This window comes from Copadichromis virginalis, linkage group LG3 (assembly GCF_057382275.1).
Source record: "Copadichromis virginalis isolate Kocher_CV1m ecotype Utaka linkage group LG3, C_Virginalis_male_GT1.1, whole genome shotgun sequence".
Taxonomy (NCBI): Eukaryota; Metazoa; Chordata; class Actinopteri; order Cichliformes; family Cichlidae; genus Copadichromis; species Copadichromis virginalis.
In genome coordinates this window covers 43,357,371-43,385,024 of record NC_140620.1, presented here as the reverse complement: position 1 = coordinate 43,385,024, position 27,654 = coordinate 43,357,371, and the positions used below count along the sequence as shown (strand labels likewise).

The 27,654-nt window shown below is 46.7% G+C and overlaps 1 protein-coding gene across 4 annotated transcripts; it reads right to left on the bottom strand.

Annotated features, from left to right (window-relative positions):
- Positions 1–105: 105 nt before the first annotated feature.
- Positions 106–27,364, bottom strand: zbtb4 (zinc finger and BTB domain containing 4). 4 transcript variants are annotated; one of them, XM_085451189.1, is made up of 4 exons: positions 26,668–27,364; positions 25,274–25,380; positions 25,063–25,164; positions 106–8,774 (listed from the first exon to the last, which is right to left on the bottom strand). In XM_085451189.1, exons 1-4 carry the CDS (start codon positions 26,671–26,673, stop codon positions 3,269–3,271), a joined length of 5,721 nt encoding a protein of 1,906 aa, XP_085307315.1. In that variant the 5' UTR covers positions 26,674–27,364; the 3' UTR covers positions 106–3,268. The 4 variants fall into 4 exon arrangements, with proteins under 4 accessions (XP_085307315.1, XP_085307317.1, XP_085307316.1 ...); XM_085451191.1 differs by lacking the exon at positions 26,668–27,364 and having other exon boundaries at positions 25,294–25,358; XM_085451190.1 differs by lacking the exons at positions 25,063–25,164; positions 25,274–25,380; positions 26,668–27,364 and adding an exon at positions 14,753–14,997.
- Positions 27,365–27,654: the final 290 nt, after the last annotated feature.

Genomic DNA, 27,654 nt, shown 5'->3' with positions numbered 1-27,654 from the left:
ACTTTAAACACATGGTTCGTATTAAGGGCGCTTGATCAACTTGTACAGATTGGACACATCATCAACATGAACAAGAACAACCACAAAACACACGCAGCACCAAGCTAGAGCTGATTTCGCTGGGTCATCAGGTTAATACTTTATTTTGTTTGATTGCAGCAAAGAGAAAGAAAGGGAGACGGAAACGGGGTGGGGTTGGGGTGGAGGAGAAGTAGAATGTCGGAGAGAGGAAACTACAGACTTTGGGAGAGCTGTGGCTACAAGCCTTTGTATCAAATCTAAAGACAAAGTCATCAGGCAACATTAAAACATCTTTTAAAAATAACAATAACATATTCTGTGGGCTCTATATGGCACAGTATTACCCTAGACATGTACACGATACCAAAACAGTTTAGCCACACTCCTACATCTATGAACAGCTTCGTAGCAAACAAAGCCAAGAACTCTATCTCCAAATCATCATTTCTCAAGGAAAAAAAAATGCTAATTCAAATTTCTTATGCCATAACAAGGCACCTTTAACAGTTGAAATCTGGCAGATCCACATCTTACTATAATTATTTAAATATCAAAGCAGAGGCACATTCATTGAAACTAAAACATACAGTAAATAGTTGTTTTGTTTAGTTTGATTTTTTAAACCTCCAGATTCCAGTCCAGTCACTACAATACGTCGATTTGCATGCTTTTGGTCTGTATGATAACCATGAGAGCAAACTATGGCATAAGAAACTATGGTCCAAAAACACCCCCGCGAAACACAAACATGTCCGTCTACAGGAATGGCTTGAGATAGTGTATTGGAGACAGAAAGGCTTTTTATTTTACACTGAAACTAACCCACAGAAAAGAAAAACAAAACAGGTGGCCCATATACTGCCAAGGGATATGCTGCTTAGGCAGATTTATTTTGGTTTTCTTATTCACGTCACGCAGCCGCTCGCTCTCGTACACAACACGTACCCCAAACATACAAAAAAACAAATAAAAAAAAAACATTTAAAAATAAAAAGGCTTGTAACCACACCCAAGGGGGACGCCTGTGCACCCCTGCAGTCGGTCACACAGTGTTTTCAACACTCCCACCTGGACCAAAAAGGTGCCCGAGTACCATCACACACCGAAACGTCGTCACTCAGAACAACAACACCAGTAACAAAAACAAAAGAAGGTGCAGCGAGCGAGTGTATGCTCGAGGGGGAGAGGAGGGGGCGGGATTAAAATAGCGCCTACAAAGTGACCGTGAGAAGTAAAAAAAAAAAGAAAAGTGGCGACTAATTTTTGTGGAATTCTTCCAAATAATACATCAAAAACATAACAGATATGGATGATTTAGAGACCAGAAAAAATATATATAAAAGGAAACAAAACAGAAGCTGTGCGCACAATGCCAGATTTGCCGAGGATATAAACGGTTAGGAAGCGAGTGTTGCTCATGCTTTGTGGATACAGAACCAAAGTTTACTGACATGTTCCTAGGACTACTGTATATATGCATACCAGACGTTATACGGTTCTTTTAACAGGTTATTTGTGTCAAAACAGAAAACAAAACAGGAACTTGGAAAAAACAAAAAAACAAAAAACAAAAAAACAACTCTACCATTAATGTAGCTGTACTTCATTAACCTCATGACTAAATTTACATTCATATTTTGAAGTTTTTACCCTCCCCTCTTTTCCGCCGAAGCCACTTTCCCCACCTGGTAGGGCTAAACAACATAAACAACAACATCTTTTCAACGGAACAAACATATAGAGAGATAACATTACACTTAACAAAAAGGCCCCACCGCGAGGGCGTCTGGAGAGTGTCGGCCACCGCTTTTTGGCCTTTTCCTACCTCTCGCTAATAACACAAGGCAGGAAGGGAATAGTTCAGACTTTTTTTTTCTTTTTCCAATCTCCTCACAGTTATGGAGCAGGACAACATTTTTCGTCCGCAGCGTCATTTCTACGGAGCACTTCTGTTCAGAGTCCAGCAGTTTTGTGCCCATATATTTCTCTTTCCTCTTCAGAAACAACTCAATACCCTGAATTCATTTCTCTTTCTCCCCCTCATTCTTTGCTCTCTTCTTCCTGGCTTAGAAAATGGAGCCTTTTCCTCTTCCAGTCAAAGAGGGGAAAAAGCTACGCAACATGAAGGCTGACCTTTCTTTTTCTTTTTTTTAGTAGTATTTTCAGTTTTTTTTTTCTTTTTAAGTTTTTAAGTGAAGGAAATGAGATGAAAAAACAGAAGTGCAATGGTCTACCAGCCTTTAATTCTTACCCAGTGGCCAGCTACATTTCCAAAGCAGCTACAAGTGTCCCTTTTAAGTGACCACTACTTTTCTTGTTTGTGCACATAAGGTATAAACTATGGTGAATGCTATACAGATCCTACAGTGTCATCTGGCCCTCGGAGTCGCCAGGTTCGCTGACAGACCTCAGAAGCTCAGCTGATCTGTCATTGTCATAGACTCGCGTCCAGCCACAGCTTCGACTTCTTAATGATTTGGATATGAAGAATCGCTTCTAAATGCACTTCTACACATTGACCTACGGTAGCTTTTCCGACTAGAGTAGGAATGCTGTGTGCGTCTCAAACGGAATGATCTTATTCCCACACACCCAAACTCACACACTTTCGCACATATGCAGTTAATGCTCAACCCCTACATGCACACATCCCTACCTGCTGTACATGTTCATGTAAAAGCTCACATATATACCTCTCGTGGACACTTTTACACCAGCGGGACACGCCTGCTGTTCTCACTCGCTCACTCGTACAAACGCACGCAAAAGGTTTGAGTCGTTTAATGCTTCACCACCTCCAGCCGTGTTGAATAAGGACTCCTCTGCCTCATCCTTGCCCACACAAGCCTTCCCTGAAGAGCCTTTATCCTCGTTATGCGGTGACTATAAAGGGAAGTAGACTGAACTAATTTTTTTTCTTTTTTTCACAAAACACACACCCTGTTAGCAGTTCTTAATTCTTATATTATAGATAATATAATGAGTCAAAGAGGAAGATTAATCGAGCTCTAGATCTATAACACGCTACAGCTGGGCGGGAGAGATGCGGAGAGAGGCGAGCAGGAGTAAAGGCAGGAGAGTTTCTTTGCTTCTTCTCCTCCCTTCACACTTTTGCTTCCTAACTCTGATCTCTGCTGGATTAAAGAGAGGCAGGGGTGCCGTGCCAGTGTATGCACTCCTCCCGCTCCCAGCCTGAACACATGAGGCTGTCCCCTTTGAATTATATTCCTTTTAATGCGTGGCTGTCCTAGGGTTTGCTGCTGCTGTTGTCCCGTTGCTTTTTGCTGCTGCCGCTGCTGCCGCTGTAGAGGCTTGGGTTTGCCACGAGGGGATGGGGGGCCGCCCCCATGTAAGGCCCGGCAGTTGCTGCGTAGTTGAAGATGGCAGGGAGGAAGGGCAGAGGCTCCACTTTGTCTCCCCCCGGTGCCATCATATTCAGAGCCACGGGCAGCGCTGCCAAGTTGTAGGGATAGGCCAGGAACTGGGGCCCATACAGCAGCTGGTAGGGGTCCGGATAGAATGGCAGCTTGGCCAGGTCCCCGCCATTAGGGACCATCACTTTTCCCAAGGGGCCAAAGGGAAGCGTTCCAGGCGGGTAGGAGGACATGAGCAGGTTTTCCTCCTGCTTCTTACCAGAGCGGTAGCTGTCCGGCACAATGAGGGGTAGTGGATAATCCTGGGAGGGGTAACCCACTGGGGTGGTGTTACCTTGCTGGGAATCTCTAGAAGAAACGGTATCCTGGTGCTCCGGTTCAGGTGGCTGTGGGGCTCGGGGGAGAAGCAGAGCGTGGGCAGAGGGGCGGTCGCCGGCACCAGCTGCTCCAGTGGGCAGCGTAAGCCTGTCAAGTCCTTGTGAACTGGAGTGAACCTGGTGGTTGGTTTGAGCTATCAGTCCAATGGTCGAAGGTGACCGGCAGGGGGATTTGGGAGTGTGCCTGTGTGATGAGGGTCCATTCATAGTGGTTTGAGTGGGGATATGTTGGGGAGATGGGACGGGGCTCAAGGGCTCCTCTTTGGGGACCAAAAGTGTGATCTGGTCCTCTGGGATGTGAGCAGCTCTACTGACTTGGTGGACCCTCTCTAGTTCTTTTTCTCTCTCCCTCACAATTTCTTTCTCCCTCTCCCGCTCTCTCTGTCTCTCCAGCTCCCTCTCTTTCTCCCTTTGCCTCTCTATCTCCCTCTCGCGAGCTAGTATTGAGGACATGGTCAGGTCTTGTGCTTCATTGGGAGAGGGACTGCGGGACAGGGACTGGACTCTGAGATCTTGCACCAGAGGCGGCTCCTCGTAGCCGGCGTGTAGAAATAAACTGCTCCCACCCTGTCTCTCTCTGTCCATAATGACCCCATCCCGTTTCATGAATCCCCCCTCGGAGCTGGAACATGTTGTCATGGAAACAGGAGGAGCAGCAGTGGTTATTCTGGTCTGTGATGTCATGGGCACATTTGGGGAGGTGTTGGCGGATGCGACAGCGTGCACAGGGCTGGGTATTCTGTGGATCTGACTATCTAGGTGCTTTTTGCTGGGAGTGCGGTAGTCAAGACATTCAGATCCGTTCATGACGAGCACGGTCTGGAGGGTGGAGGGCGTGGCAGATGTTAATTTGTGGTTGGTGGGTGTAAGGTTTACTGGGGCGTCTAACGGAGGGTCTGCAGCTTTTGGTGGCTCTCTCTCTGGAGCTGGAAGTGTGGGCTCTGTTAGTTCAGGTTTGTCACTGGTTTCTGACACCTGATGATCTGTGAGCTCACAGAGGTGCTCCTCAGGCTGCTGCGACGCCAAGCACTCGCCACTGCTGGGCGGCTCTGGCGTCGAATAGCTGATGACTGAAACAGAGAGAGCACTGGGAAGCTCTGCTTTTTCATTCTCTCTGCTAAGAATGTCAGCAACTGTCTCTGCTGTTTTTGGCTCTGTGTCTTTATCTTCTCTTTCTCTCTCTGGAGAACTGCTGAGCTCGTGGCGTCGGATGTGTCGATTCAGAGCTGAGGATGTCTTGCACACCTTGTGACACTGTGGGCACGTGTGTCGTGATAAGGCCCTTCTACTTAGACGAGTTGGACTAGAGTGACTCCCTCCCAGGCCACCCTGTCCCCCCTTATCTTCATCATATTTTGAAATCTCTGGCACAGGTTTGACCCCTTCTACTTGTTCGTGAGCAGCTTTGAGAGGTGCACAGGGGGCTTCAGTAGGTTTGGGATGCTGGGCTCTCTGGTGGTCTTCCAGCTTATCCCTCGAGGGGAAAGTGGCTCGACAGAAAAGGCAAACAAACTCCAGCAGGTGGCTCAGCTCATGTTTGTCTCGTTTTCTGGGGCTCGAGAACCAGCGGCCGCACGTACCACACTCAGCTGCGTTCCCGTTAGTCCACGGCCGCCTTTTTATTCCTGTAGGAGCCACTGAGGTAGACTGAGGAGGTTTTGGAGAGTGCACAGGAGAGGTGGAAACCTCATGGCGGGTTTCCTTAACCTCTTCTTCAGCCTCTTTATTTTTATCTTTCTTTTCCCCCTCTCCCTTGTCTCTGTTAGCTTTTGGCAGTTTTTCAGCCTCCTCAGTTGTTGCATCCTCTTCTTCATCTTGTGATTTCTCTGTTTCTTTATTTGAAAGGTTCTTAAGCCTCTCTGCCCTCCTCTTCAGCCGGATGGAGCGCTTGTACTTTAGCTTCCTCTGCCAGCTCTTTACCCTCTGTAGATGTGCTTGGGCCTTTCTCTTGGGCTTATAGGAGTAGTAAGGTCGCCATAAATTGTCCTCTGTGTCATGGTCGCTCTCGAGCTCGCGCACCTCCTGACGAAAGTAGTACTCCCTCACTTCACTGGGGGATTTGGGGCTCTTTTTCCTGACCACTTCTTCTTCTTCCTCCTCCTCCTCAGAGTCTCCACCTTCCTTATTGCCCTCTGCTTCCATGCTGGCTCTGCTTTGGAGGCGGTGTCTGTGGTGGTGGTGGTGGGAGTGAGAGTGGCGTGGTTCCTTGGCGTCCCGCACAGATGATGTTTCACTGCGTTTGGTTTTGGGGGGAGAAAGGCTCTTATCTCTCCTGAGGTCTGTCTCAGATATACTGCGCTTCACTATGGCCTCCTCACCAATACGTACAGTAATCTGACACAGTGGCCCTGCCTCTTTGACCTGTGACCCTACAGATGCTGACAGCTGCTTTGAGTTAGAGATATCACTCTTGCTGTGGGACTTGCGTGATTTGTGAAATAATCTGCCTGTCTCTCTGTCCTGCCTGCCTCTCGAGCCCTCCTCTGCCGTATCTGAACTGTCTCTTGACCTCTTTCTGTGATTATCTATGCTGTCCCTTTGCTTTTTGATGGGCCGAGACGGGCCCTTGACTACAGTCTGACTGTCACTGTTTTCGGGGGATGGGCTGTTCACTGGGCTTTTCTCGCTTCCAGACGTGACCTGATTGCTATGCACAATGACAGAGGATGACACAGCTGTCCCGTGAACTATGACGGAGGGCTTTGTATGGCCATATGTTATCACAGAAGGCATGCTCGTCTCTGTGCCTCTACCACTCTTGAGACTTTTGGTTTTACTGCTGTTGGACATTTTGAAGCTGCCACTACCTCTCTCCTGCTCTGACTCAATGTCTTCACTCTCATGTTTTCTAACCTGGGACATATCTACCTGGGGGAGGGGTGTTAGTGCAGAGAGGTCCCTGTGCTCAGCAGTCACAGAGACAGGGAATCCATCAGGGAATCCATCAGGGAAGGCATCTGGGTCAGGCTTTAGACTCTGAGGGTGGGCCCCACTGATTAGGCTTTGCAGGTCCCCGGGGCCCAGAGCACAGCCCAGGCCTGGCAGGGAGAGGGGAGGTGTTTCGGTTGGTGGCAGGAGCAGGCCGTTATGCAAACTGTCACTGTAAGTCTTGTAGGGTCTCTTCTGGGAGCGCATGGGAAGAAGACGGTACAGTTTGAGGGCGTTAGCTTTCTGCTTATAACCCCCGTTAGCTGTCTTCTCACTGGAGATGAGGCTGGGATTAATCCCATGGATGGTCTTCTGATGGGTTTTGAGATTGTAGTACGTGGCGAAGGCATCCCAGCAGAAGATGCACTGGTAGCGGCGCTCTCCTGTGTGCCACACCTCATGCTTTGTGCGGTACTCGGCCAGGGCAAAGACCTTGTCGCAGAAATGGCACGGATATTTGCGGCGCCAGGAGTGCACATTAGAGTGACGCTTCAGGCTGGAGAGGGTCATGTAGGAGCGCTCGCACACAGAGCAGAAGTAGATGACATTGCCGTCTACCACCTTCACAAAATGGTTCTCATCACCCGCCAGCACCTCTGTGCCTGCTGCATCATCACCTTGGATACGCGCCAGGAGGCTTCGTGCTTTCTTCCCTGGCCGTGCCTTGCTGATGTCTGTCTCTCCCACAATCATTCCCCCCTCCACTCTCACCTCGCCCTCCTCCAGCGGCTCCTCCTTTGGCTGTATAGTGAGAGAAGGAGGGCGAAGGCTATTAGAGGGCAGGCCTGGCACCCTGCAGGAGGCCTCGTGGGATTGCAGTCTCTTGCTGTGGATAAAGACCTTGCCACAGTAACGGCAGCAAAGGGCGCGGCTGCCACGATGCAGCCGCATGTGGACCGTGAGGGAGGAGGCTGAGCTAAACAGCCGATGGCACACGCCACAAATCAGTTCGGGCTTCAGGCTGTCAGTAGGGGAGTAGGAGGATGAGTGTGGGGGTGCGGTGAGGCCCTCGGAGGGAGGAGGAGGTGGTGGTGGTAAAGGGGGAGGGAGATGGAGGGTGGGTGGGTGAAGACTTGGTCCGTGAGGGCTCCCAGCTTTCCCAGATGGCCTTCCTGTTATTTTCTCTCGTCTCTCTGCATCCCCGCCTCTCTGATAGGCTGATGTGCCCAGACTGAAGAGGATCTGAGCAGTCTGTGAGGGGGAGGCTGTACCGTTGGCCGCCCTGTGCCTTTCATCCCATCCATCTCTAGCATAACATCCCCCAAAAGGCCCGGTGGAGGATCTTGGTGGCGACCTGTGAAACTGAGTCTCTGAACTGAGCTTGGAGCACTTTAGAGGAGGTGGCGATTTGATGTCCTTTCTGATGAGTGCATGAACAGTCATGGGAGATGAGGAGGAGGAGGGCGAAGAGGACGGAGAGCTGTCGTGTCTTGGGGGTTTAAAAGGTCTGTGCTTTACGTCCATGGTGGCATCCAGTTTCCACAGCGACCCCTTGTCTGAGCTTTTGGACGACGGTCGCCGTCGGTGGGGGGAAGGGGAAGATGAGGAGGAGGAGCCATGACAGTGGTTTGGTGATGTCAGAGAGGTCGGAAGGGGGGCTGCACTGAGCGGGAAGCTTAGGGTGATTTTTGCATTTTTAGGTCCATCACCCATATCCTCTAACCTGTCCTCCATTGTGGTCTCTCCCCGGCCTCCGAGCCTTTTACCCTTCATCTCCAAGCGCTCAGCTTCCCCTTCCTCCCCCTCCTCTTCTTTTTCTTCTTCAGACTGGGAAGTCACACCAGGACGGTGTACTGGTTTGTGTAGTCCTTTGACCTTGTTTGAGCCGTACAAACTGACAGGCGGATGCAAGGAGGAAGCTCGAGCTGGGTGAAGGGTGTTTCGAACCACTGGCAGCGGCGGCGGGGAAGACAAAGGGGACAGTCGCTGACTTTGGTGTGAGGTGGGGTCCTTAGCTGCAGTCCGTGCGGGTTTGCAGAGGGAAGCCGGGCGTTGTTCACTCAGACGTGACGGAATATGGCCCACACGGAGGGGGTCCCACACCTCACCGGACACCATGACCACCCCCCGAAATCTGAAAGAAAAAAAATCAGAAAGAAGGTATTAGCATTATAAGCATACCATGGTATATGTACAAAACATACATAAGGTAGAAAATGGACATTACACCCAAAACTTTTGCAGACGCAATCATGACAAACGGTGGAGAAGACTAAATGCCCAGCTATGCTGAACTCCCGACTGCTCAGGCAGGAATGGTGAGTGCAGGGAGGGAGAGGGCAGAGGGGGAAGGAATGAATCTGCGGCAGTGCTGGTTTAGATTTCAGCGTGCCACAGCCAAGCTTTCAGAAACGCATTCCAGCGATCCATCTCTCTCTCTAGGCTGTGACACAACATTCCCTATGCCTAATTGGAAGGCGTTCAGATTTAATCAAGATTCCCGCGGAATAAATTGCTGACTTAGATTCGTGGCCCCAACACGCATAAAAATAGTCCCGCTCTCTCTTTATATGTGAGCAAGAGCCTTGTTAGCCATTCCTGGCAGTGGCTAGTATTTGCCAGGCATGACTCTAACCATTTATTTGTGAAGGCGGGGATGGGGGGGGGAGGGAGATTGCATGCATGTGCACAGAGAAGGGGTGTTTTTCTGCCCTCTGCATCCGGTACAATCTCGGCTAAGCCGGAGAAGATGAGCGACAGGCTATCCTCATTTCCATCCTAATTCGCCTGCTACGGTGGCGGTTGCAGTGCCACTGCAAAAATGTCCCATAAATGAGAAAGCAGCAGAATCGCGTACCGGCAGTCAGCTCGCTGTTATCACTTATTTATTGCGGGTTCATTTGTTTAGGTCTGCAGATTTTGGGGGGGGGGCAGAGACGGGATTGGGCCGTAATGATGTGACGAGGAGAAAAATCCTCAGTCATGCTTTTCTGCCTTCGTTTCGAGCAGCAAAGCAGCCAGGAAGGCAGGCCGCTGTAAAATTCCACAGGCAGCCCTGAACAGGCAGAAACTAGGTCAGCACTGTTATTGCAGAGGAAAGAGGAGGGAGAGACAGAGAAGGAGAAAAGAGGGTGAGGATGAGGGAGAGTGAAAGGGTGACAGAAAAAAAGGGAGACAGAAAGAGTGTGTGGGTTAGTGAAAAAAAGGGGGGGGGGTTAATATAGGAACAGTCAGACACACGGCACCGTCAGATAAACAGGAGCCCAGGCTAATGCTACCACACACACGCAGAGCACATACGTGCACTCTGCATACACTCTCACCCACAGGCAAGACAGGCCGGCATAAACAAAGCAGTTCAACATGGAAGGGCCTGCTTGTAAATGATATTCAAAACCAAAGGGTGAATCTGAGTGCACAGCGGCCTAACACTGAGGATGCAGCTGGAGTGACATGTAGCCAACGGAAGGAAAACAGAAGTGTCTTTTAATCACATACTGGGTGCAAGCAGCGGCACATGCTCTTTGTTATGCAAGGGACAATAAAGCGGTTCATGCCGGCTTTCAGATCTAAATCAGAGCAAGGGTGCACGAATCAGTGCTCAGTACTGAAACGGGCCTCCGTTGTCGCTCACATTTGCTGAGCGATAGATGTTGTGCAGGAAATCCCTTATGGCAAGCGCCAGGCTGCTACAAGTGGGCGGACGCGCTGAGAGACAGCGCCAAGGCTAAAAATTTCATCCCCTCATCTGATTCTTGCGTCGCGGACAGGAAAATGCGTACGACGCCCCCTCGCTCTTTCTCTTCATCTCCCTATGACGCACGGAGCCACTGTGCAAGCAGAGCCTGCACAACACGCAGCCTGACTGTGACAGGCTGCCTTTTAAAAGTCCCAACTTTATCTCCACACACACACACAGATGAGTGGACAAACACCTCGACACTCGGCGCACAGACAAATGTGACCATGAGAGTCCCCAGGCAAAAATCAAAATAAACAGCAACCCTGTTCCCACACCTCTCTGCAACAGGATGTTCTGCACAAATAAACACGTCGCCCGGCCTGTGAAGCGTTCGTCTATTTATGCTCGTGGCACTACAAAAACCGCGCATCGAGAGCAGGTGCTCAGCCGGTGCGGGCCAAATTACGGAGCGGGCTCACGTAAACACGACGCGCATTATAGCAAACGCGTCGGCTTTCATGTAAAGACAGAGACGCTGGGCTGACAGGCAGAGGGATCAAAGGCAGACTTTGAGCATGATTCAGTTTGTTTTCCACATCAAATGACAAATCTGAAGAGAAAGTAAACATCAGCGGTTTTGATTAGGAGGATTTTATTCTTTAAAACCTTAAAAATAGCACAAAGTTGAAGATCGGTGCATTTAAAGTGACAATAAAGTTCCTCGTTTTGATTATAATTACAAATTAAACGTTGACTGCACATTGTAACGGCATGGCCAACACGTATGACCAACGCATGACACCATTAGGGGGATACAGATGGGTCTGGCATTCACTGCGCAACCCCTGTATGCCACCGAGCAGGAAATCTTCAGGGAAAATTAAGGCTCGTTTTTTGTTTTTCACTACTGCTATCAGTCGCTTTCCCCAGGTAACTGAAATGAGGGACACTGGAAGAAATAGAGCCACAGTGGAAACTGTGATTGGCAAATAAGAGGGAGGAGACACAGTAGCGCGAAGAGGAAGCACGACACGCAGCGTGAGTAAAGCAAGGAGAAACCTCAGACAGAGGAATTCACTTGATGGAGGTGAGAGGGTTTTACGGGAAACGCTGATCCGTAAGTAACAAAGCCTACCTGACCGTACTCCTCTCATTAACCTTTAAACTCCTTAACTTTAGGAAATTAAAAGTGCTATCCAGCACAACAAATAACTTGGACCTGCTTGGACTCCAAGTTTGACTTATTGACTTTGGGGTCTTTTTTCTCTTGGCAGGAGAAAAATGTGGAGAACTTTAACTTTTCCCTTATAATTGTATGATTTGCAACGGACAATCAGTCACCGGGAACATCGCCGCTAAACTGGCCTTGTATAACAGAAGGCAGGACGGCAGAGGAGTTTGGCTGGTGCACCAGCTCGAGGCCTTGAACCAGACGTTGAGCAATCTGTTTATTCCGCACTGAAACTGGTACTCATGCTGATAGACAAATAACTGGTGGGATTCAGTTACCATGTTTTTTTTTAACCATCTTACAGAAACACTCTCAAAAATCAAACCACCAGTGTTGAGATTTTTTTTTAATCTTCAAAGGGAAAACGACATAAAAAGGAAACCCTTTACAGCTCTTTCACAACAATACTTCTTATAATTGAATATTAAAAGGTCTGATTAAAGCAAATTAGATTTAATGCTGCTTTAGCGCCTCTTAATGTGGCACAATCAATATAGTGCAAACAGCTAACACTTGCACCTATGGCTCCTTTAAATTTTGAACTAATAGTGCTTAAATGATTAACTTCACCTCTGGGTATTCACTCTTTGCCATTCACCCTCCCAAATTAGGCCTTGATTAAAACTTCTTTTTATTTCCACAGTTTAGGCCATCATATTTACACAACTGCAACACAACAACAGGATATCTTCGATAACTTGCACGCCTGGGAAAAAAAAAATAGAAGCAGCTTGACGATCAAACAGGCCGTGACGGACCGAGTTTAGTTTGAGTTTACTCTGACCCTGAATGCAGCGGATGAGTTTGATGCGTTTCTTATAAAATAGGAAACTGTAACCAGCGGCAGTAACCTGACAGTAACTACAGGTCACAGCTGAACCAGGAAGTCTGTGTGTGTGTGTGTGACTTATGTTTTTCCTTCTTTGCAATCCTTTTTCAGGATATCCCTTTATTTGTGGCGTGATAATAACATTGCACTCAGCAATTAGGCTGCTGACTGCAATGTTATTATTACTGAAAGTAATCATGGTATCAGTGCTCGTGCGTGTATTTGTGTGTGTGTGATAGGTTAAGAGGAGTGCCTGCGAGGGTGAATGTGGGGGGCCTGTGTGTTCCAGCCGGCGAGCCAGCGGCGAGGAGCATGTGGGAAGACGAAGGTGTAGCTGGGCGCCCTCCCCTGTGGAAGGTCAGCCAGAGGGGCCCAGGCATCGAAGCAGCAGTAGGTCTGCAAAGATGAGTGTTTGTGTGTGTGCATAATGTTGTGAGTGTGGGTGGGTTGGTGGGGTGGGGGGCATCGTTAGCAAGAACAGCTACTGAACTCCCGACAACCCCCCGGCCAAGAGGGCGTGGTGGAGCCAGCCAGATGGGATAGAGCAGGAGGGAGGAGGTAAGGGGAAGTTGGCATGGTTCGGGGAGTGGTTATGGTGGTGTGAGTGGGGGCGTGGGGGGACTAGAGGGGAGACTTCAAACACATCCATCCCGTGTTCACATTTTACGGTTTCCTCGTCTTTCATATCCCCCCCTCGTGCAATCCCTCAGTGTGACTGACTGCATGCCCCCACCCTGTGTGTAAACTGTCGTATCATGGTGTTTTCGAATGCCACTGCACGCACCGGCAAACCTGCCCGTGTCTAAAACGCACCACTCTCCACGCTCTGTTAGCTCCCAGCCCAGCACGTAATTCCCATAATTCTGCTTGCTGCAACAGAATCATGGGAGGCATTAGGAAGCAGCGAGACCCAAAAAAACATGAAGAAGGGAAAAAAAAACCCCCAGCTCTGGAGAGCGGCGGCAATGCATCGGTGACCTTTGTTGAGGTAATTCCCCCCACCCCCAAATCATTTTCAATTTCATGCGCAGTCCCTGCTGAAGGCGTGAAAACCTCATTTAAGTTCTTAACATGCGAGTATTAGCAAAGCGGTTTGTCACCATGAACAGCAAGTACACCCATGGCAGGGTGAGCAGCAAAGCGCTGCACCAGCTTCCTGAGCTTGTCCACATCCTTTTAAGTTTGCAGCATGTGAGAAAAAAAACAAAAACATTTATGTAAACACAGCTAACCAAGTCAGAGACGGTAACGCTTTTCATCTCAGCACTTTAATGTCCAGCGCAGAAAAACGCCTCAAAGGCACTTAATTCATCTAATGTGTGACTCAGCCACATTTAAAATAGCAAACCGCCGCTATCAACATCATCATCTTCTTTTATTTCTTTTTTTTTTCAACACAACAGAGCTGCAGAGGAACTAAACTTCCTATTGTCTGACCTATGACCTCTCACCCCGTGGCAGTATGGGTCATATTTTCCACATGCCGAGCTCGGGGACCTGTCTCGGCATCCAGGAGGGGAACGAGGAATGTTGGGAGTAGCTGGCAGCAGATGCTCTGTTGTTTTGGAAAAAAAAAAAAGAAAAAAGTAAGGCTTATGCTGGGCTGGGGACATCAATATGCCCTCTACCGCTCTATGTGAGGCAACCTCCAGCACAACACCAGGCTGGTAAAATGGAGGACAAACTGGGCGGCCCAAAAAAACGAAATAAGAGACAGAACCTGTTGATGGGACCGGAGATGTTTACCATCGCCTACATCCGACATTTAAACTCACCAGAACACTTCCTCTAATGTTGTTGGCGAGTTCACATGCAGGAGGTGGGGGACCGGCCCACCATGTTTAAGAGACCCCCTCAAAACAAACCTTGCATCGCGTGTTTGACGCCTTTTCCCGACCGGTGCGGGCTGACCGCCACCGCTCGCTCCCTCTCCCCTCGAGTCCCTGACCTGCAGTGACTCGCCGAGATGCGAGATAAATTAAAAGTTTCATCACAATCTCAGAACGAGTCATCGCTCTTGAAAAAGAACTGCGTGGTGCGCCAGCGACAGAGGATGAGGGAGACGAGGGACGAGGCCTGTTACTGGCACACGCACAGATCCAGCGCGCACACACACACACATACACACACATATAAATACCCTACCATAAACACACACTGCATAAGCGCACACACCCACCACAGGACTCACGCCCCAGCACGCGCACAGTAAAATAAAAACCTTTTCCTCCTTCTTCACGCGCGGAGCAATCACCGCCACAGCAGCAGAGTGAAGCGGAAAAACAAGCAGGAAAACAACAGATTTCAGCCTCTCTTCCTCTTATTCTCTCTGTCTGTCTCTCAGCAAGGCAAGCATACAAGAGAACGTACCTCGGAAAACCTCCTGCTGCATCTCTGCTGCGATGTGTTCTTTCCCCTCACACTCCCTCTCTCTCTCTCTCTCTCTCCCCCTTTGGTCTGTGTATGCGCACGTCGGAGTGTGTGCGAGAGAGGGAGAGAGAGAGAGAGAGAGAGTGAGCGGAGGGAGAGGCGGCGCACACACGCATGCACACACATACAGGCAGCAGTGTGTGAAGACAGAGGGCAGGAGCGATTCTCACACTCGAACTTGCTTGCTCTCACTCGCTCACTCCCCCCTTTTCTTGCTCTCTCTCCTGTCTCACTCCAGTTTTTTTTGCCTCTGACACACGATTCTTAGTGTTTTTGCTCTTTTCTTCTTCTTCTCCGGCAAGTGAATCCCTCTGCACCCCCTCAACTGACCCACCACCACTTCCACCCCAACCTCACTGAATCCAATCTTCCTTTTATTTGGAAGTGTTGTCCTCCCCCCCCCTTTCCCTCTCTAACACACATGCACAGACACACACGCATACACACACACTACTTTATATACACAAAGCCCAGTGATAGGGAGAGGGAGGGAGAGAGGCAGAGGGAGACAGAGTGGGAGAGCAAGCAAGCAAGAGGACGCCATTTAAGCAGTTTGTTACGAGCACTGCAAGTCCCCAAAATGGCTGAAAACAAACAGGAACCACGCCAACTCAAAAAACCTGGGCACCAGGACAGACAGACGGAGGGACAGTGAGAGGAGAACGAGGGAGAGAGACAGCGAGAAAGTGAGACCGACGGGGAGAGAGAGAGAGACAGAGAGAGCACAAGGCTGGTGGTAGTCAAATGGCGGATGGGAGCACTCTGTGAAACAAGTGAAGTTCAGTGGGGGAAAACTCAGACATTATAAAGGGTGTTGTGTGTGTGTGTGTGTGTGTGTGTGGGGGGGGGGTACTCCAACCATTCAGCACGCCACTTCGATGAAGTTTTGGGATTCGGAAGAGACACTTTGAAAAAAGAACAGCTAAAATTGATTCAGCAGGTGCCGGAACGTCCCCAACTTTAAGCAAAGCTCAAAACAACCCCCCAGAAACAAAAATGCCAAACCCTACATTTCCCATGATGCAACTTAAACTCATGCTCTCCCTGCCTGGCAGATGCCCATGTCTTTCATGCTTCGTGACCTCACTTGCTAACCATGAAGGGTGTTCAGATTTAAAATAGCATGTGTGAAAACAATGCAACAGGCTGCGTAGGTGGAGGCGTGTTCCTCCAAGTACCAAAACAATTCACCGCCAACCAGGAAGGCCGGTCAGACCGACGAGTGCAAGGGCCAAGCGCGCTTTACAGTGGTGTCATAAAGAATTTTACAACTTTGGAACGACGGCACAGCCACAATAATTCAGTCCTGCGTCCTGACGTTTGCAAAGTAAACAGCTGTTGCTGGAAGGAAGTGATGGCACCACCATTCATCGGTGAGAGTATGGAGAGCTGCATGGATGGATGCAAAGCTCAGTGACAGGGATAAGGTGGGAGGAAAGGCCGATCAACCAAACAAAGTCTTTCTAGCAGCAAGTCTTGGTGCTCTGCGTACATCTTTGGAGCCCCAACTGAGGACCTACTTGGGCAGTTATTTGAAGCTCCAGTCTAACTTTAATTTCAACAGAACTCAGAACTACATCTCATTAACGGCACAGTCCAGAGAACCAACATGAGGGGAGCTGGAGCTTATCCCAGTGGTCATAGGACAAGAGACAGGGTACACCTAGGACAAGTTCCCAGTCTGCTGTAGGGCCAACCATTCTCAATTTTAAATCCACCAATTAACCTAAACCCACTAACTGCGTGTCTTTGGACTGGGAGGAAGCCAGAGTGTCTGGAGAGAACAAACTCCACACAAAAAAGGCCCGGCCAGATGGTGGAGTTGAACCCAGGACCTTCTACTGTGAGGCAACAGTGCTAACCACTGCACTGCCAACACCCTTTTCTGTCACACTGAGTAGCAACAAAACTGTTGCGAACCTCTACTGTCCACGTGCAACCCTGCAACGACAAAGACATCTTCCATCTTTGCTGTTTGGGGACTCGTGCAGAGCTCCCTTTAGGGCTATTTGTGTGCCGTTGTCGCTCACTATGCCTAAATACTTCTTTTCCATCATAGGCTAATGTATTGGTCTAGTTTATATTTTAAGATTTGAGGGACAAGGAAACTTCACATTTTATGAAACTGGATCAAATCTTTTCTGGTATAAAACCAGAGTGCTGTCCCAGAGTAGCGGCCAGTGCACGAAATTTTTCAGACTCGTCTTTAAATGAGAACGTGGCCAAAGGCTGAGAGAGCGCCACAAACCCCGGGGCAGGGACACCATTCCATTGTCCGTGCCCTCAGCTAAAACGGTTCAAGTGCTACCGTCGATGGCGCTGCTCCTGTCAATTAAGGGCTTTTAGGTCAGCTGGGGTATCTGGGGGATACTCTGAAATCTACTGGGCACAACTCTCAGTTTTGTTTGGCAGCACAACTTTAATCAAGGTCTGCAGCTGCATCTGAGCACTGATTCGTGCATAGCCATGCAAAATGCCTCACAACAGAAACTGCCTTCGCCCTCGCTGCTCTCGGCCTTGCGTGTCGCGGTCGGTAGAAATTCCTCCGACAGCCATGAGCCACTCTGCGGCCTCAGATCAGGAGGTATTCTCTCAGCTGGAACAAGAAGGAAGAAAAATGCGAGCTGGGGTGGAAGAATGTTCTGGTACTGTTATGCTACAGCACCATCATACTTCCCACTGTCCTTTTGAGTGGAGAGACCCCCCGCCCACCCCCCTCCGGTACCCACCAACTGAACCTTGACGCCAACAACCCACCCTCCTCCTCCTACTCTTCCCCTGCCCTTTCCCTCTTTCATCAGTCTCTCTCACCCTCATTGTACGCTGCCACACTTGTCTCCATGGGAACCGCTCTGGGATTGGGTGTTGTTCCTGTGACCTCTCGAGCTCTTGGAGTTGAGTGAACTTTTTTTTTTTTCCTGCACCCTCCATCCTCACTCGTGCACGTTTTTAAAGCAAAGTGTGTGTATGTGAGAGAACTGGAAAGTGAAAAATTATGTCTGTCATGAAAATGAGCTCATGCATGCGTGATGCGGAGACAATGTGTGTGAGAGTGAGTGTGTGTTACAGGAGTGCAGCCACTCGGTCCACGCATGTGCACCTGCATTGTCCCGTGGCTGCAGCCGGCCACCAACTCTACATTCAGAGGCACCCCGTTGTCCGTCAATCCCTATTCATGGCTGTTAGGCCAGACGTGATCATATCTTTTCATGCTGTGCTACCAAGCGACACGCACATCTGAATACACAGAGATAGAGAAACTTAGAAAGCCATGTCGGTGGAAAATTTAAACCATTAACTCACCAAGTCTTTCAATATTTAACCAAAGGAAGAAGAAAACAAAAAAGTGTTTATCTGAGTCGCGGCGTCAGTCTTGGATTTCGTCTCGGGCGCACACGGGATGTTGAAGCTCAAATAGATTTCTTTAGAAAATTAAAAGGAATTAATTCTACATGTACGGTCGGACTGAACTAAAATGTTTTTGTTGTTTTCACTCAGCACTATACCAGCTGTGCAATCAAAAGGACCCTATGCAGTCTGGCTGAATTATGGAGGAAACCTTTTGGTAGGTGCGTCCTTGTTTGTTTTTCAGGGTCTGTCAGCTTGTGCATGAGTCTGACTTTTTTCTTTAAATGAAGACAACTGAGAGCTCGAGTCTATCTCTTAAAGACGTGCTGAACGAGGCTTGTTGTTCCAGTATAAACACTTGAGTGAGCCTAGGATCTTGTATCTGAGAAGAAAGGGAAAGGTCGTCATCTCTGTCAGATCCACGATATGCAGAGTCACACCTGCAGTCAGTTTGAGTTTTAGTGCACCTGAACTCTAAACGTGCTTGCTTACTGCTTACCAGACTTGTCAAGCATCAGATCCTTAGTTCTTGGTGTTTATTCGGTCAGTTGTTTGTAGTTGAATAAAAAAAAAAAAAAGAGTTATGAGATAGGAATCAGTCACTCTCTTTGCTTGTTTCCTCTTAACATTCACTTTGTGTTTCTGCTAACCCGGACACTGGTGTGCATATAACCCGAGGCCCGTTCATGGGTTAGAAAACATCCTCAGTGATCTCAGAGAAGGGATGACTAACCTGCTCTCCAGCTGACTTGGACTCTGATCAAAGTGGGAAGTCAAACAACGTTCCAGGAGTTCAAATGTCAGTGCCTTCTTAAAGAGGAAGCAGCAGCTTTAAGAGGACGACGCAGCAAGTTTCTGCGTTTCTCAGGAAAGCAGTGAAAGCGCAGCATATACATTTTCTGCAAGCGTGCGGGCTAATAATGAGCTTTACATGTGTTTACATCTGTACACGATTGGGTGTTGAATCCTTCAGTTTTATCTCACAGAGAGAGGGGCGGTGCTGTGAGTAATTTGATGAAACCTCGGTAGACGTAGGGAGAGAGATGAGCGTGCTGCAGCCTGTCCTCTGCAAACACGTCTCTGCTGTTTACAAAAAAACAAAATCAGTGCAGGAAGCCGGTAATATGGAACAGAAAATCCACGCAACAAACGGCTCCCACATGATGAAGTTAACAGCAGAAACCACCATTTAACTGGTTTAACAGCTCTTCCACAGACTACTCAGACCTACAGATAAACACCATCATAAAGCCCAGTTTACAACACACAGTCAAAAAGAAAGTACACCCTCTTTAAAGTCTAAGGTTTTATATATTAGGACATAATAAAATTCACTTGCTCCCTATTAGTCTTAAAACTAGGAAAAGATTATATATCATGTCATTAATTTCTTAACAAAAGCAAAAGTGCAATAGGTGAATAACTAAGTACACCTTTGCTGCTTCCACAGGAAATAAAAGGGAAAGTAACCGCCAGGAGCTGCTGATCTACTACACTTGATTAACCAATCGTCAACAAATATGAGCACCTTTTTACAAGCAGAAGTTTTTACAGTGTGGTGGTAATACAATACCAATGAGGAAATGAGGAAAAATCTTAGAGAAGCAATTGCTGTTGTCCATTAATATTGGAAGGGTTATAAGGCCATTTCAGAACAATCTGAAGTCCATCACTCTCCGGTAAGAAAGATTATTCACAAGTGAAAGATACTGAAGACGTCTGCCAATCTTCCCAGGAGTCGACATCCCAGCAAATTCACCCCAAGGTCAGACTGTGCAAAGCTCAGAGACGCTTACGTTTGCAGAACTGCATTTAAACCAGTGGTTCCCAAACTTTCTTTGCTGGGCCCCCCTTTGTTTTACAAGAAAATCTTTGTGCCCCCCTGGCACAAACGCATCCTCCAACCACACACGCCCATATTTTGCATATAAACTCCATTGCAGTTTATTTCACACCTCAAACCTTTAGTAAACATTAAAAAAAAATGAAAGTAAACTGCAATAAATTAGAGGTTACAATAAAATAAACTACCAACACTTTTAAATAACAGAAAAACAAACCATCTTTATGGTGTAATTATTATACGTGTAGTTTTTTGTTACTGTGTAAGAATACTCAATATTGCTATCAATACATTTTTCACAAAATGCCTCTCTGTGCAAACATAAACAACTGTGGGATACTGTTTGTCCGGGATTTGGACAGCCCAGCGGGTGCTCCCGATGCAGGGGAAACAAATTCTGATCGGGATACCTACCTTGGCGCCACCGTTGTGCAGGTAAAGCCAAAGGCAAAATATGCTTCATCATTTTTTCTAGTCTTTGGTTTGGAAGCATATGTGGCGATACTTCATCTTCTGCTTTGTATTTGTGTGGGAGCCCTGCCAAAAACCTGTCCATTATGCTATCAGTGTCCAAGCATTCGTTTTTTTATTCATACTGCGCCCCCCCTGCAATGGCTCTGTGCCCCCCTAAGGGGCGCGCCCCCACTTTAGGAACCACTGATTTAAACAAACCTTTTGTAACAATGTCCTTTGGACAGACAAGACCAGCGTGAATCAGTTTAGCTAATGTTGGCTTTAACAGGCTATTGCACTGGGAAAGCTTTTTCACATGACTGTAATTCTACAGCTATAATTAGACAAACCTATTTTTTCCTGCTTTATCTTAAAATATTCCCCTGACGTGTCACTGAGTAGGGAAAAAAGGCATCTAATGAAATGCTGTATGAGTTACACATTTTTCAACCAACCTGTAAGAATGTAAACATAACTGTGCCAGCAGCCTCTCGAAAACTCGTAAAACCACAGGGTTGGAAGACAGAAGAAACTTTGAATAATCAGGTCAGAAGTGCCACAACACAACATTTATTCTACGTCTATACAGAGGCTACGACTGGATGCTTCAAGGTTAAAAGGGTACAACCACAGAACCGTGCATAGCATAAAGGTGAAACTGCTTTTGTATCATCACAAAGGTCGAGCTATGACAGACTAGGATCGAAATCTGAAAGTATTGTTTTCAAACTCCTGTCTTCGTTTTGTTTCTTCAAGAATTATTGGGTAATTTCACACTTTTACTTGAACTTCTCACAGCTGTCAGACCTATTAAACCAACTGCAGGTAGGCACAAAACAGCGGAAATATTTTAGTTGCTAACACAACAACAATGATCATGAAATAATTTTCATGTAATCGGATTAAAAATGGAAGATGGACGACATATTCCCCCTTTTTTCTTGAGCTGAGAATGCTTAAAACTTCTGAAGTCTCGGCAGAGGAGTTAGCAGGTTCAACTCTACACCATGCTCACAGCCAGAAATACACACACACACACACGACAAAGAGCCTGTCCTCAGCAGATGTCCACAACCTGCACGCTGCTAAGCTCAGAGGATGTCCCACAGGCACGATGAAAGCACAGGAAAGGTTTCATCGAGCTACGCTGACAAGTTATGTTCGACAGTTATAGTGCATTGCTGGACTTGCCTGATATAACTCAATAGGCGGATCCATCGGAGTATCAAATGACAGAAACGAGCCTTTATCCACCCAAAGTCTAACAGGCCTGTTCTAGGTCCCTGAAGCAGGCACACCGAGCTATAACGAGCATGTTTGTGTGACTCAGCAGCGAGACTGCTGAGTCACACAAACTCTCCCCGGGCACACGGGAGATAAAATGTCGAAAACTGGAATTACATGGGCGCAGGCCGCGCAAGAGAGTTAAGGCTGGCATCTAATTTACAATTTGATATGCAATAAACCGCTGGCAAAATATGGTTGTGTAACACGGGGGGAAAGAGCAGAAAAAGAAGAGGAGGAGAGGAAGCAAGGATGTTGCTAAAGGAGACTAGAAAGGATAGTTGGAAAATCATCTGGGAGGGGTGCTTGATATGGTGTGGAAGAGAGAGGGAGGGAGGTGGACGGCTGGTTTTTCCACTGCCAGAAAGAGAGAGGGAGAGAGAGGGGACGGCTAAATCAAATTAATTAGCTCCTTCATCTCCAGGCAGCTACTCAGGCATGCTGTACTGGCAAAGAGAGGCAGTTGGAAGGGGTGGGGGGCATTAGGCAGAAGAAAACGGGAGAAAGCGAGATAGGACATGGTGGAGGGGGTGAAAAGCCTGCTGTGTATGTGCGCCATTCAGGAGGAGCAGGAGAGGGGAGGGGTGCATAATTCTCTGATAAGCAGGAGGGTTGTTTTGCTGGAGCTGCTGCTCAGCCGTGAGGAGGAGGAGGAGGAGGAGGAGGAAGTAGCTGCATGTTGGCTGACGCCGTGTGCTGCTGCGCTTCATGGCGATGGTACTTCCTGTTTCTAGACAGGCTGTATTTTGAGGGCACTGTAAACAACCCCGCTTTCATCCACGCCTCTTTAAATAGCACGCAGGCACTTCAATCAGAGCCTCCCGGAAAGACGGGAAGCCGTCTTGGAAAGACAAAAGAGATAGATACAGGGATTTCTTTTTTTTTTTGAGTTAGGAAAATATGAGGTAAGCGTATCCTGTAATCAAAAATAAAATGTAGAAAGGGTGGAAAAAAGAAACCCAACTGTTGAGCTGACATTAAGAATTAAAGGGAAAGAGGGAAAGAAAGGGGAAAAAAAAGAAAATGAGGCAGATGGTCTGGTCAGTGGCATTCAGCCAGGGGAAACACAACAGCAGCACAGGAGAGAAACTTAACACAAAAAAATGGATAAGAAGGGACACCGCAGACAACATGTGGCCATCTCTGAGACTATGAGCGAGGCAGACGAAGCCAATGACGCAAGAAAGCGAAGATGAAAACTTAAGACATAGAGAAATATGTTCAAGTTGTTCAGTTAGTTGGCAGACAGCTCTTTGAGGGGGACCGAAAGCAATCATGCGACCGTATGAAAAGGTAAATAGGCCAAGCTGATTGAGAATGAAAGGCGTACAAAAAGAAGCCCCCCAAAAGCTTAACAATGAGTGAAAAGGACAGTGCCAGGGGTCAAAACCCTGGAAGAAGCGAGCAATGGACAGCTCGTTGCAGCAGCGTCGCCCAGACGAGACTTGGCTGCTCTGAGAACCCGAGATTAGCGCTAAGCTGATTGCAACGCGAGGTGGGATCAGGAGCAATTAATTTAGCACCCAGATCATTCCAGGAAAAGGCTGAAAGAGCCTTAACAAAACACAGATCTCCCGCAAAAACTCCTCCGAGTCAAATACTAGCTGACTTAACATTCCTGCTTGTGTCTGCAAATGAGCTGCCTGAAAGGAATCCTGGGTAAAAAAGACGGCAGATGAGGGACCTGGAAGGCTTGAAAGAGTGTTTGGATGATAAAAGGAAGGATGAAAGAAAAGATGAAGACGCTTGGCAGAGGCTGACATCAGCCAAAACAAACAGTCAAAGAACAGGACATTCTGTAGCGGGCAGAAATGGGCTGGCCTGTTCAGATGGGCTCTCGGAGCACGCCTCTGAACGTGCGTCAACCATTTTTTATTAACATCCTGGTCCCTAATGTAAGAGAACGAAAGGTTTTCTTTTTCTTTGTTCCAATAATCGCACGAACCTGACATTAAATACTGAGTCTTGCCTGTTTGATCCTGGTGCTCAGCGTGATGACCCCTGCACACTGGGATTTGTAGTTTTTCCAACAACCGCCCATTTTCTCAAACTTTACTGAGGCACACAAATTCTCCATTTCATGTTCAGCAGTTTTATCCAGAGAGCAGCAACACAGCCTCCAGGACATGCTGCCTTTCACTTTGTCAAGAAACCGTGATCTTGTGCTGTGCAGTGACTCACTGGCTGATGTCATTCAATAACAATACAATTTTTCTACAGGGATGGAGGCGAACGTTATAGTTTAAGCTCACTGTAAATCTGACTGAAAAAATTAAGTCTCTGCTTTGTTTTTTTGCTATACTGTGCTATAACCCCACCACAAACTCACTGACCCCTAACAACACACACGCGCTCTCGACAGACAAGAGCTCCCCCTGGATACACCAATCTTCAGTCCTTACAGGAACAAACAGACGCTCTCCTATACCGACAGCAGCCAAATCAAACAACCATTCCCCTCTAACCGAAGCGAGACTTTGCTCCTGGTTTTAACAGACGTTTCAACAACCAGGCCACCGTCACCAACTGGCCTTCTCTAAAACATCAAACTTAAGTCAACCATGGCTACTGAAGGAAACATCCAGCTGCCAAAACCACCAGCATTCACAGAGTCCGGATTTTCTTCCAATCTATTTTCTAAAGTGAAACTGAGCGGCAAACATGACTGAGAAACATAAACTGAAGCAACCTTAAAAGTATGAGAAGCTACGCCACATTGAGCAGCGGACAGTACCGCAGTCTGTCAGACTTCTAAAGCTGAATTCACTACATGTAATGATTAATCATTATCATTAAATATAAATATTTTCCAACTTCAGTTTGAAAGAAGTTCACATTATATGCAATCACATGCCTCATTAGAGTAAAGGTACTATTATTAACATTTAAAATGCATTACTAGTAAACGTATGCATTCAAATTTTCATTCATAGTCTCTGTCCTTCTTTTAAAGTATTATAGTGTATATTTCTATATATACTTACAACTGCTTGTCAGCATAATCTCATAGCTGTAATTACCCATTTAGAAATTTGATATTACCTATTACATTTACAAGGTGTATGTAAAACTAAAAAGTACTCAATAACAGCAAAAAAAGTGAATCATATACATAAAGTTACAGTAATTGCACAACTTTAGTGTGTTTTTACATTGAAATCTTCTTTAAATAATCCAGTCAAGGGCCGTACACACCAGGCCTACAGGACGTTCCTACTCCTGAACCAGTCTGATCTATACACATTTGATTCTTTCATGCTTAGGAAAGCAGAGGTGACTGCTTTTGATACTATGCTGACACTATGGGGCTATATGCACTAACCTCCTCGGAACAGCAGAGGGAGCACTTTTGACAGTCTTCTGGGAGCCGGTTCCGCATTGAAAATGTGGTTGTGCAATGCCTTTGCAAAGCTGATCATTCTCACTACAAGCCAGAGGAGGGAGCCAACTGGTCAACAATGAATCCTTTGTATAGTCATGGTATAGCATGGCACATGGTGAACAAAGTGATCTACTGTCACATTCCTATGTACATTTCAAAACGTGTCATCACCATCACTCGGAGCATGTTTTGACTCCATGTGGATACAGCAGATCTGACCTTGCTTCTGAGCTTCAGTGATGCTCTCCTCTGATGGATCTGCCAAAAAACAGAACAGATGATGGCAAACAGGCATGTTCACAGTGCTGGTATTTGGTCCCATTCAGCAACATGCATGTGGTATTTTTTTTTAACAAGAAAATGTGGGATGTAAAAATAAAACTTAACAGTCCATACTGTTGTTTCAAAAATGTTTCTTTATTTAGAAAAAAAGGAAAATGGGCAGGAGAACCTGATACAATGCTTCAACAGCATTACATGCAGTAAAAACACTACACCAGATTTAGATTATGCAACCACACAAGGATTTAAACACTGCTTGTGGCGTTTACTCCCACCTTCTTTTGACAAAACGAAGACAAAATGTGTAAAAGGGTCTATACCGAATACTGAGCACCTACTGCCAAACAACCCTCTGTTGCTTTTATGGGACAAATGGGATTGGTGGCTGTCAAAGAGCTTACATTTAAGACATTGTATCATTTTGCTCAGGAAACACTGGTCACTTCGGTCGATTCCTTTGAGCATAATCTATTGTTTATGCTGAAGACAATTCTTAGCTACTGAAGACACTTATAATATTTTAGCTCTAACACGCTTACCTCAGTTTGACTCTAATACATGTTGGTTAAGACCCCATTGTTCTAATTACAGTAAATTCAGGGTTATACATCCGCATACAGACTAAACAGAGAGATTTCCTCTTCTATAACAGACTAATATGCACGTTGTTAGCAAAATGGCTTCAACTTTCTCCACCGACGAAGAGTCGACAGTGTTCAAATCGTCACTGGCAAACGTAAACGAGCACTTTCTACCTCTGAAATAACCTAACGATTTAAAAGTAAAGCTAAAATATTCACAGGGCTCATTTTAATACTGTGTTCGGCGGTTTAATATAAAAACAAATACGTGGGTATTTGACTGGTCAAGTTAGCCAACAAGAATATTCCAGACCTCCATCTTTTCTCGTTCACAACAAGAAGCATACAACCGCCATGTTGAGCGCTAACTGTGATAGCCTTAATTATATTCCTCACGGTAGCGTTTGAAAAGCAAAAATAAAGGTGGTATAGTAAATCAACGCGTTTTCAACAACCTCAGCATGTAAACAAGCATGGTACCATTAGCCAGTAATTAACCGGTAAACATCGTTTTGTGCCATTATGGCAAATACAGGGCTAAACCGAAGAAGGCTAAAACACAGGGAGCCTCACGTTAACGGCACTTTTTAACACTACGATATAATAATACCATTATGGGATAAATATAATAAACTGTTGATGGTACGTGAAATAGCAGGGCAAAAAACATCAGGGAACATACCGTCATTGCTGGTAAATAGTCCGACGTTAAGCTAACCAATCGACTGCTTTACCCAAGAAAGCCAAATAATAACTCTAGAAATTTAAAAATGGAATCAGCGGGCTTGTAAACGAGTTGCAACCATTACACTTTAAATAACACTCGCCGTTCGTCGGTAAAATTAGTGGCCAAATAATGCAACTTAACCGCCATTTCAGCCTGCTTTCGAAACGTGGCCTTTGTAGGGTTTCTCGTTTTAACAAAAATATTTTAAAGCGAATCAACAATTTAACATTATGATTCAATACAAAGCGAGCATATTACAGATATAAGTGAAAATAGTCAAAATCCGGTGAGAAGCAGGTGTTAAATAAGCAGTTGAGGCTTCCCCGAGACTTTCCTAAAGGGCGTGCGGGAAAATCCAGTTCAATATGCAGCCATCCCTCGCAGTCGAGTCTGAGGCTTGCATTCAAAGTCCCAGAGATCCAAAAATGCACAAGTCAAAAAGCCAAAACGTCGACGCATTTCTTAAAAGAGATCGAAATATAATCCAATAAACAATGTTTCTGAAGTGAAAATGTAATATTTGTCGACTATTTTCCCTGTTTCACTACAGACATTTACAGGCCTCAGCTCTGAGCCTCTTTTCTTAGAGCCCAGGCTGATCCACAGCGAGACGAACGAGGGAAGAGAGATTTTTTTTATTTTTGCTCAGAGGGAAGAAATTCACATCGGCAACATTCGGCAAACATCGGAAACGAGGCGGGTTTTGGTGAAATTATTATAAGAAGCTTCATATCTTCGCAGCCATTGGTCAACTCTTTTCAGCTACTAAATATTAACGAGAAAAAGAACGAATCCGAAGGCTTTAAATTGAATATTCACATTTTGGATGTAAAATATGCTCAACACCGCCTATTCTTGCTTGATGTAGCCAATAGGAATTAGCTTGGATTAAATCAACGCCCGCCTTTAGCTTTCATTCGCTGACAAAAACAAGCGTGCCCT

Excerpts from the sequence above, each read along its gene's own strand:
- zbtb4 (XM_085451189.1), bottom strand. Across the intron at positions 25,165-25,273 it reads GTGATGACACGTTTTGAAAT|TGAGAATGATCAGCTTTGCA; the intron begins GTACATAGGAAT and ends TCTGGCTTGTAG. Across the intron at positions 8,775-25,062 it reads CCCTCTGCTGTTCCGAGGAG|ATTTCGGGGGGTGGTCATGG; the intron begins GTTAGTGCATAT and ends TTTTTCTTTCAG.